This window comes from Perca flavescens, chromosome 23 (genome assembly GCF_004354835.1).
Source record: "Perca flavescens isolate YP-PL-M2 chromosome 23, PFLA_1.0, whole genome shotgun sequence".
Classification (NCBI taxonomy): domain Eukaryota; kingdom Metazoa; phylum Chordata; class Actinopteri; order Perciformes; family Percidae; genus Perca; species Perca flavescens.
The window spans coordinates 8,379,490-8,391,387 of NC_041353.1; the positions used below are offsets into that span (position 1 = coordinate 8,379,490).

The window sequence follows — 11,898 nt, forward strand, 5'->3', positions numbered from 1 at the left end:
TGAAAAGTTGGAGTTAATTGGCAAAGAAAGACCTACAACAGAGTTTAATTTGGTGCAGAAAAAACAATGCTTTGAGAGGCAATTTAACTCCATTAATTACACATGAACTTTGTTTTCAAATAAAGCGATCATCATTGGGTAAGTCTGATAGGCCTGATTTTATTCTGGCTGCCACTGTTTTGGAAAACAGTCATCATGCAGAATTACCGGTCAATCTGTGCATTTAACATTATTACAATGACTGTTTCAAATAAACGTAACATGCATACAGTATTAGGAGGTTGTGGTAGGAGCAGGAGGGGCTGGCTGTCATATGTTTTAGCACCCCAACCTGTTGTCACCATATTCTACTGAAGTGCACACACACAGCTTGTGTGATGATGCGGTTATTTGTAAGGACGATTTGTATGTTTGACATGTCATTTAGCTGACACTTTTATCCAAAGCGACTTACAATTGCTATATACGCCTCTGGAGCAACTAGGGGTTAAGTGTCTTGCTCAGGGACACATTGGTTGATGTATCGCAGTTGGAATCGAACCCAAATCTCCCACACCAAAGGCATGTGCCATATCCACTTTTTGCGTTGGCTATTACTCTCACTCTCTCCGTGCTGTTAGCGTCTTAATTTATGTTTCAGGTTTGGAATTTGCGTCATATGGCCGCCCACCAAGAGTCAGGTTCTGTCTGAGGCTTCTGCTTGTTAAAAAGGAAGTTTTTCCTTGCCACTGTTGCACCAAATGCATGCCCTTGTGGGAATTGTTGGGTCTCTGTAAATTAGAGAGTGGGGTCTAGATCTACTTTATCTGTTAAGTGTCCTGAGATAACTTCTATTATGATTTGACACTATAATAAAATTGAATTGTCATCATAACTAACTTTTGCTGTACTATAATAGAGGACACAATAAGCTATTCTGGTAGATGTATAAGATGTCATGGCAACAATGAAGTAGTAGTTAAGATATTTCAGTCTGGACCAAAGTGGAAAACTTCCCTCTCTAGTATTATGAAGTATGATGATATAGCATGGTTCAAATCAGGTAAAATCAGGTAACATTTGAACAACCATTCTACATCTACAACAAACGTGAGACCGTTCTTCAAGATGAAGTCTGAATTTTAGACTTTAATTGCAGTGTTTAAGTCACTTTAATACACCCTAAAAATCTCACCCGGACGCCGAGTTCCACATTTTCACCACCATATATTTTCATTCCACCATCAAGGCTTCCGATCTCACCAAAGAACTTGCGATCAGCTACAAGAATCCCCATTATGGAGGGGCTCCTGAAGACAGAATTTGAATAGGTAAGACTTTGAAATGACAACACCAAACACACTTCAAACATTGTCAATGCACTTTAGATACGAGAGTAATTAGAATTGTTAGTGCGTCACTTTCTCAGGGTCACACGGAAAAACCTTTTCCCTCATATATTTGTTTTCATTTGCTGAGATAATATCTTCTTTCACCAGGGCCAATATTTGAGAAGTACTTATTTAAAAAAAATATCTTATTTTAAAGCCATAAGATAGATAATTTACAGTACATGCTGGTTTAAAGAAATGCCAATAAACCAGAGCATGTTTTTCTCCCATCCCGGGAATGCTGTGTGGACTAGCCAGACCCTCCTCTGCAGCGCCGCGGTGGAGGAAGGTCTGGCAAAGCGAGACTATAAAAACATATACCATGAAGTACTTTGTCTGTACTTAATTATTCTATGGCACTTCGTTAATGGAGGTAATAGCCTGAAAAAATAAAAACACTATAAAAAAGGGAAATATTTTGGCGTTGGCGGAATACAAATAAGAACTGTTTCACCTGTCTCTTTTCAGAACCAATGTCCCATGCTTCATATTAAAAAGGAACATGTGAGTGGTATTGATCTTATCATCTAACTCTCGGAAATTATCAAAATTCACTATCAACTGAACTATTGAAGTGTGAAAGTATTTTGTGTGCGTGATTTGGATGAACTGACAATATAAACTTACTTTCCAGGTTGTGAGTCGTCCTTTAAAGCGTACCACTCAGGTCTGAAGGACTCGTACATGCACCACAGAGCCCAGTCAAAGGCATCCGCGGAAGGTATATAGGGAGTCAGTGTCAGGTCATCAAAACTGACTTTGTCAAACACTGGTGTCAATATCACAGTGCGGTCCTCTTTAATCCGAGCTAACAACGGTTCAGCCCTGGACACACAGTGACAGTTTTACTTATGCTGTATGTCTTGACAAATCAGAAATAGAGGATAATTATCATCACTGTAGCACAGCAAGGCAAACTAAGCTGTAACAACTCAGATCACCCACCATTGTACATGGACTTCGATGTGAGCGTCTAAGATGGCCACCACGTCCCCCACAGCAGCCCTCCATCCCGACAGTCTTGCCTGGGTGAGGCCGAGCTGCTCAGAGTGCCTGACTTTCTTCACCAGGCCTGGCAACTCCTCGTCGATAGAGTTGACGTATTCATCCAGTTCCTCCATTAAATCCTCTGCAGAAAGTAAAGATGATAATCAGAGCTGTAGATTCAGTCTAGTTGGCCATGTCAATCAATCATCCAACCTATATCTTATTGTTGAACCACAAAATACCCAATCTTACAGGATTGGTTCACCCAAAATAGTAAAACTCCACTTGAATTTGTGGTGCTCACAACAATGAAATATAATTGACATTTTTGTAAAATATAGGCTTATTAACTTAGTGCTGAGAGTCAGATCAGAAGATCAACACTCAAACACAACAAATTTAACCTGTTATTGGGAGTTTATTGGGTAGTTAACTAGGGTGCTTTGGAGGTTCTGATACAGAACCAGGCTAACCAGGTGTTTTCAGTCTTTATGCTAAGCTAACTATCTACAGATCTTCCCATCTAAGACGGCCTCAGGGTTGGACCTATCTTGTCCTTCCTTGTTACATCCGCAAATGAGGAGGTGATTTTTTTTTTTTCCAGTTTGGTTCGTTTGTCAGCAGAACCATGGAAAGACTACTGATCCTGGGAGTATGCATCAATTATTTTTAACTCTCATCAACATCACGTACGGAACAGGATTAGGGCCACGTGTGAATATTTTCTTTTCTTCAGTTTTAAGTTTAAAGTCAGAATTCTGAGAATAAAGTCAGAATTCTGACTTTTTTTTTACTTAAAAAAAAAAAAAAAAAAACTCAATACTAAGAAAAAGGTTTTCTGACTTTTTTGCTCAGAAGTCTGACTTTAGTCTGAGATTAAAGTCAGAATTTTGACTTTTAATTTAGCATTCTGAATTTAACCCAGAACTCAAATACATTTTTTCACATGTGACCCAGGAAATTGATGGGATGAGCTGAGCACCGTCAGAGATGAAACACACCTGAGTGGGCTGGGTTCAGGAGGCTATCAGACCTGCAAGATCCTCTTTCCCTGTCCCTGCTGACTTATATTGTCGTTTGTTTTTCAGTTATTCAAACACTCCTCACCACTCCCTCTTTGCATAGATATACTGACCAGCTCTGTGTCATCTTTGTGTGCTTAGATGAACGGTGTTTGGCTACTCCTTATTAGATCTCCTCTCAAGGTTAGTTCACATTTATTTCAGTTGAACCCTGTACAACTGATAAATTCAAGCAAGCGTTTCATGTTTTGGCTCACTTTTTCAACTTTCAGCACTGTCGATAGAAACAGTCAGATCTCTCAGATGCAAATATCTAAAGCTATTTGCATCACTAAATACCACTAAGGGGAGGGGAGAAAATATTTTGTATAATTTTTCAAATTATTAAAAAGTCCAAATAGCACTTTGAGTAATCTAATATAGCCGGATGATGACTGGAGCCAGAAACAGGATTTTGTCGCAGCAGGTCGACCTACCGTTAGTGCTGTGGTCATCCACCAGTATGATTTCTTTCAGCAGCCGAGCTGGCGTCTTGTCTATGATGCTTCGGATGGCCCTTTTGATGACAGAAAGAGCTTCATCCAGGTAGATTAACACAACACTGATGGAAGGCAAATCCTCGGGGTACTTTTTCTCAACGCACCTGTGAGGGGAGAAATAAATTGTAGATTTTGTATCTGACTAAACAATTCAATTATTAGAAAAAAATAAATGTCAACATGTTTGGTGCTAACCTCACATTTATTCAGACTTAAAATGTTAAGTGTACCCACTTGCTTCATTCTCATTGGAAGTAGTAGAGTTTACTTTTTTCTGTCATTTGTTCACATTAAGTTATATGACAATATCGGTCCCAAAATAATGTAACAAATATAGATGCGTAAAGCTGAATTCATATCATTCAGATTATTATTTAGAGCAAAAGGAATATAAATGTTGAATGGATTTGTGAAGAAAGCACTTTTAATCAGATTGAAGGGGTTCCTTGTATAATTTAAAGTATTAGTTTTCTGAGAATCCCTTTCATATCCAAGCAAAATTGATATAGTAACTGAAATATCTCTTATCAAATGGATAATGAATCAAATCAAATTGAAAAGCAAATTTGATTGGGATCTTGTGAATCGGAATCAAATCTATTCAGGACATCAGTAGCGATACCCAGCCCTGATCATAAAGGGGCTCATTGGGACTACACCGGTGTATGAACCCGGTGTCGTTTGTCAGTAGGCCTAGTTTATGAGTTCCTACAGGAAGTTACAATCACCTGGTGGGCCTGGTATCTGGGATCTCTCTGTTGAGGGGCAGCCTGTCACTGAGGAAGGCGTTGTAGCCGTATCTCTGGTACAACCTCTCAGCCTCCTTCTGCTCCTCCTCTGATAGCGCATCACCCCACTTTCTGAACAGAGCTGAGTTCGGGTATAGCTTCCTCACAACCTTCCTCTCCATCTTCACCTCTGCATTGTTGCGTTTCACCGGTTTCTTCTTTTCAAGTTCATTCATCAGATTGACTGTTGACAAAAGAGAGTACTTGAGTATTTGTTTTACCCTTTTTGTTCTGCTATGTGCATAGTGAGACACTATATACATATGAAAAAAATAAGTATGGTTTTATATTCAGTGTGATATGCAGTGTGGGTTATTGTACATGATTTAAATATTGCCCAATAGTGCTAATCATAAGTAATAGATATTGGACAATGAGAGTAATGATATTGCACAGTGTACAGATATTGCACAGTAGTGGAATTGCACAGTATTATCAATATTATCAATAGTATTAAATATTGCACAATAGGTGATCAGAAGAAAGTCTGGGGGTTGGGGGGGTTAGACATTAGAAATAAGTATGGTCAATAATAATTCCCATCATTATGGCCAGCTCAGCAAGCCCTCTGTTTGCAACCCATTTACCTGTTTCACTAACTCAAAAGTATATTTGTACATGGGCGTAATTAATGGTAGGGATATGGGGCTATGTCCCTACCACTTTTCATCTATCTATAAATTACAGGAACGTCTGTCTGTCTGTGTGTCTGTTATGCGCATATCTCTTGAACAGTTAGTCTGATGGATTTCAAACTTGATAGGTGTCTTGCTACGGGCACGAGTAAGTGCAGTGCCAAGTTTTGACATTGTTTGGATTAGAAATGCAAAGATATATATATATATATATATATATATATATATATATATATATATATATATATATATATATATATATATATATATATATATATATATATATATATATATATATATATATATATATATATATATATATATATATATATATATATATATATATATATATATATATATATATATATATATATATATATATATATATATATATATATATATATATATATATATATATATATATATATATATATATATATATATATATATATATATATATATATATATATATATATATATATATATATATATATATATATGTATATATATATATATATATATGTATGTATATATATATATATATATATATGTATATATATATATATATATGTATATATATATATATATATATATATATATATATATATATATATATATATGTATATATATATATATATATATATATATATATATATATATATATATATATATATATATATATATATATATATGTATATATATATATATGTATGTATATATATATATATATGTATATATATCGGTTAAAGAAGCACACATTGGCTTTTGCCGCTCTAGCCTCTGGCCACTCCACCTCTCACACTGCACACTGAGTGAGCAAAGCGCAGGACCAGAGACGGAGAGGGTCGAAGAAAGCAGCGGAGCTTTGGCAGCTAAGATGTGACATACACCTCAGACCCACAAAAATGTGCTCTTTGACCTTGAATAAACAAACGACAATTCCTGAATTAAAGGACGTTTCAGAATCCCACACATGCAAAGCACAACCAACTACAAACAACAAGTGGCAGACAGAGCATGATGCCACTTATAGGCAGGCTACCAGACACTATATTTGAGTCACAAATAGATGCAAATATCACATGATGATCCATCATTCCACATAATAGTTTGTCTTCTGTATCATCAAGTTATTAGGCTAATGGAACGTCTATATGTCAGTGTTTGTTATTTGCATATTTCTCGAACCGTTCAAACTTGACAGGTTTCTTGCTAGGGGAACGAGTGTGTGCAGTGCCAAGTTTGACGTTAGATAAGAAATGAGAAATCTATGATTGAAAGAACCATAAATAGCTTCTTACCACTCTAATCACCCTCCCCCTTCCTAAAATAGTAGCTACCTGCTCCAGCCAACCTCCCCCTGAATCTTCGCTCATTACTCTAATTGCCCTTCCTCCTCCTAAAGTAGTAGCTACCTACTCCAGCACTAAAACTTTGTTCATTATGTTTTGTGGATGTTTGTTTTTCACCTGAAGTAGTAGCCTGCTCTGAACCTCAACTGAATCTTCGCACTTACGTTCATTCGTGGATGTTCACTGAATCTGTAAGTCAGCTACAGTGTTTAATTCTGAATATTGTGGGAGGGGAACATTTGTTGGATAACATTCGGTTGCGCTTAATGTATCGTTTTCTCGGAGTTCACTGTGTGGTCTGCTCCAGCCAAGGTCTGAACCTCCCCTGAATCATTGCACTTATTCATTTGTGGATGTTAACTGAATCTGTAAGTCAGCTACACTGTTTAATTCTGAATATTATATTTTATTCTGGTGCGCTTAACGTTATCGTTTTCTCAGAGTTTAGGCTACTGTATAATAGTAGCCTTGCCTATTCAGCAACTCAAACATACGCTAGCCTGTTTCAGCAACTAAACATATCCTATTCAATGCATTCATAGTCTCTTTCACGGCCTTGCACTATCACATACCACCCATAGTATTCTATTTATATTTATGATATGTACATACTGTAACTACATTTATGCATACTCATATTCTATTGCTCTTTATACTGTTCATACGGCACATACTTATTTTTCCTACTCTTAAAATGTTACTGTTACTACACTGCACATATCTGTCTATATTGTTCAAACTCTATATCCATATTTATTCTGCTCTTATAATGTTACTGTTAATGTCACTGCATATATCCTTACTGTACACCATACCACTTAATTAACTGTATACTACTGTCTACACTGCACCATATATCATACACTGTTTATACTGCACTATCTGTCTATACTATACTGTCTATACTGTTCACATTGCACTTTTCTGCATTTTTGCACTTCCGATTAGACGCTAACTGCCTTTCATTGTCTCTATAATTGTACTCTGCACAATCACAACAAAGTTGAAACTAATGTAAATCTAATCTAATCTCCTTTATTTCCTGCATTCTGTTACATTTGTATGTACCAAAGTCTTCCTTTTCTGCATCAATTTATGGTTGACATGTCTTTATGTAAAGGAAAACATAACTCAGGTGGCAGGTGACATTATTCATAATAATGTATTCAAAATCGAGCTCTCTGCTTCTGACTCACCAAAAATGCAGCAATCATATCGCTGCATGTAAAGCAGGTTGGACCAAAGTCATAGGCAATTAGACGTACATTTTTGTAAGAATTGATTTGGTTGAAAAGTAGCCTAAAAGTTTCTTAGTCGATCAAAAGAAATTTCATTAGCAGCTTATTTATAATCAATTGATTGTTTTATAATCAATTTTCAAGCAAACAATTCCAAATATTTTCCAGTTTCCAATGTTATTGATGATTATTTAATGCTTTTACTTTATCATATAGCCTATGATAGTAGACTAAATATCTTTTGATGTGGAAAGTTGTTGGTCGTATGAAACAAGAAATTAAAAAATGTCACCCTGGGCTCTTCCCTCTTACATTTAATTTGAAAAAAAAATAATCAAAAATTGATAATGAAAATCAATTTTAGTAGCAAACCTATTTAATATACCCATTATTTTAACATCATTTTAATAATGGATTTTTTTTACGTGAAGCAGGTTATATTCAACTTAAATAGCTACACACAAAAACTATTTATTTGAAACCAAATTTATTGCCGATTTAATCTAGACATCTACATCTTTTAACTTGCAAATCCCCAAATCAGAGCATGAGTATCTTAAAATCAAGTTTATTTTGTTGAAGCTTAATTTCGATACTTAAATAAAGGACAGAACCAGCTGTTGGCCTGAGACTCACGCAGCCTGCTGATGTCCATTTCGATCTTGTCCATCCTTGTGAGCATTCCCTGATCCCTGATGGAGTCATTGTGGTAGGCCCTCTGGAGTCTCTTGGAATGGTCATAAACCTCCCTCTTTATGGAGCCCAGGTATAACAGAGCCACAGCCAGGGCAAAGACCAGAATTGTTCCTTTAATCCTGCCAGATCTCATCCTGCTGCTTCTGTTCATAGTATGTGGTTTTTCTTGGCCTTGCATTGAAAGGAAAAGAAAATATTCCCTTCCTTTAATTTCACGTGCTTGCTCTTTCTCCACACCCACCACACACACACACACACACACACACACACACACACACAACAAACACACACACACAAACACCGCCCTATTGGTTTTTAATGTACAAGATGCAAACAGCAAAGTAAAGGGAGTATTGCGAGTGTTCTCTTTTCCTGATGAACAAAACAATATTTCAGTAGCATCCCACAGCTAACCATTGCTGTATTCTTTTCTACTGCAGCAATCATATTGTAGAAAGGTTTTACCTTACACTATTTAATTACTTCAGGCTAAAAGTGTTTAAAGGGAGATTTTTTTTATTGTTAATATGCAATTCAACACCAAGTCAAATCTATAAAATCAAATTTGCAAGACTTCACTGTTTTTATTCAAGGGCTACTAATAATGAACTATATCACTTTTCAGTGAAAGCTTTTTTTATTATTTAAATTCAAACAAAAAAAATGTTTTTACAATAACAATAAATAAACACTGTTTTATCTATCTCAGACACAGCTGGGCCTTCTCTATTAGCAACAACGCATCCATGACGGATAGTGGCCAAATAGTGCTTACCATCCCAGATAGCAAACAGTCACTGAAACTTAAATCAACATTCCAAACATCAAACTCTGATGTTGATTCTACATCATTTTGTTTTATTATTGAAACAACGTTGAGATCCTGTCCATAGATCAACAGAATTTAAGCCAGAGAAAATGATTGCTAGGCATACAAAAATGTAATGCCCTAAATTAAATAGCTTATAATGAATATCCTGCTTTATCTACAGCCAGGATGTTAAAATGTGATGGAACATTTAAAAGCTTGTATGCCTATAGCCTAGCCTAAAACACTGACCACACCACACTATTTAAGGTAAAAACAAATTCATTTTATTAGCCTCTTATGTCATTATTAGTCCTCTTTAGCCTATTTACAGTTCATGGTCATCTGATGTCTGACTGGTTTGTCGTCAAGTCCCTCCTGCCTGGTCTGACACATAGTGCAGCCACTTTTGCACAGCCTGGTCAAAAGTAAATTGGGTGACGGCATCTGTCTCCATCTGCTGTGAGCAAAAGAAAAATAGATAGCAGTAAAAAATTAGCCTTTAAGTTAAACAGAACACCCACATACATGTATGCACACTTGGAAACACATTCAGTAGCCTAGGCCTAGGATTTTTCAATGATCGGATAAGGCAATTTGTCCAGTGTTGTAGGCTAGCCTATCATGTTATTGCTGAGCAATACAGTACAGCAGGGTCATCAACTACATTTTTCCAAGGGCCAGAATTTTTCTAAGCAGACACTCTGGGGGTTTCAAATAAAGAAAATAAAATGAATTTATACCTAATACGCCTATTCTTGTTTGAAATGTTCACTTTCTTGCTGAATTAATGCTATACAGTACAGGCCAAAAGTTTGGACACACCTTCTCATTCAATGCGTTTTCTTTATTTTCATGACTATTTACATTGTAGATTCTCACTGAAGGCATTAAAACTATGAATCAACACATATGGAATTATGTACTTAACAAAAAAGTGTGAAATAACTGAAAACATGTCTTATATTTGAGATTCCTCAAAGTAGCCACCCTTTGCTTTTTTTGATAGCGCTGCAAACCCTTGGTGTTCTCTCAATGAGCTTCATGAGGTAGTCACCTGAAATGGTTTTCACCTCACAGGTGTGCCTTTTCAGGGTTAATTTGTGGACTTTTTTTTCCTTATTAATGTTGGTTGGGACCATCAGTTGTGTTGTGCAGAAGTCAGGTTGATACACAGCCGACAGCCCTATTGGACAACTGTTAGAATTCATATTATGGCAAGAACCAATCAGCTAAGTAAAGAGAAATGAGTGGCCATCATTACTTTAACAAATGAAGGTCAGTCAGTCCGGAAAATTGCGAAAACTTTGAATGTACACACACACACACACACACACACACACACACACACAGTGCGTGCATGTGCGTTAAGTAATCAGAGTGAGAATTAAATGGACAGATTTGTTATAAAAAAAAAAAATCAAACCTAATGATGCAAGTGCATCAACGACATCCACCACCAGTGGAAAGTGTTCTTAATTTCCCACCAAGCTGATCGCGGTTGATACCCCAGAATCAGTTAGGCTCTACTGCGCGATAGATACGGCGCACCGCGAGTGGCCGGTCGTGGTGCTCCGTCAGGTCAGCGGTAGTTGGTGGTCAGTTACATTTTACGGCTTTATTATCGAGTTAATAGTGTGTTTGTATCGGCCGCTGTCCGTCTCCTAAGGTCCTGAAATGCAAACATTTTTTGACAACTTTTTTTTTTTAAAGGGCATGTGCCTGTGAGCACCCACGGAGGAAAACATAAATCGGAGCCTATGGAGGAAGACATTGCTCTTCTATATTTACCCGACAGAGAACATCGCAGAATCAGAATGTAATCACAAAATAGGCCTATCACAATTAAAATGTGGAGTAATTAGACATTGGCGTCATGGACTCATGGCGGTGCGCTACCCACCCCACCCAGCTAAACAGCACATATCTGCGATCAACAACCACCAGAACCGGACTGTGTGTGTGTGTGTGTGTGTGTGTCTACAGAGAGAGAGAGAGAGAGAGTGTTGTCTGTTGTCGGATCGTTAAGGAATTTAACATTTCAGCAGTGGTGTTCATTTCCATACACGTTTAGTGGCTTGACAGTTAACAGCTCACAGCAATTTAATACAATAGCAGGAAAAGAGTCAGAGTTTATTCAAAGTCAAAGACAGTCCAAAGTAGTGCTACTTTGCACATTTTTGTTGGTCTGAGATGTAAGTCACATTTTAGCTGCCAAAGCTCCGCTGCTCTCTCTCTCTCTCGTCTCTGCTCCTGCTCACCACTCACTGCACTTACTCGTGCCCATAGCAAGACACCTGTCAAGTTTGAAACACACACACACACACACACACACACACACACACACACACACACACACACACACACACACACACACACACACACACACACACACACACACACACACACACACGACAACCAAACCACCACGGATCCTCTGTGACTTGAATGATAGATCATAAT

General features: G+C 37.0%; 1 protein-coding gene across 1 annotated transcript in view; it reads right to left on the reverse strand.

Annotated features, from left to right (window-relative positions):
* Positions 1–8,760, reverse strand: part of LOC114550489 (probable polypeptide N-acetylgalactosaminyltransferase 8) — an 11,327-nt gene extending 2,567 nt beyond the window's left edge. The window contains exons 1-6 of the mRNA XM_028571286.1: positions 8,568–8,760; positions 4,647–4,890; positions 3,856–4,022; positions 2,316–2,499; positions 1,998–2,195; positions 1,175–1,289 (exon numbers count right to left, since the gene is read on the reverse strand). Coding sequence (XP_028427087.1) covers positions 1,175–1,289; positions 1,998–2,195; positions 2,316–2,499; positions 3,856–4,022; positions 4,647–4,890; positions 8,568–8,760 — 1,101 coding nt within the window. The remainder of the gene's footprint in view (positions 1–1,174; positions 1,290–1,997; positions 2,196–2,315; positions 2,500–3,855; positions 4,023–4,646; positions 4,891–8,567) is intronic.
* Positions 8,761–11,898: the final 3,138 nt, after the last annotated feature.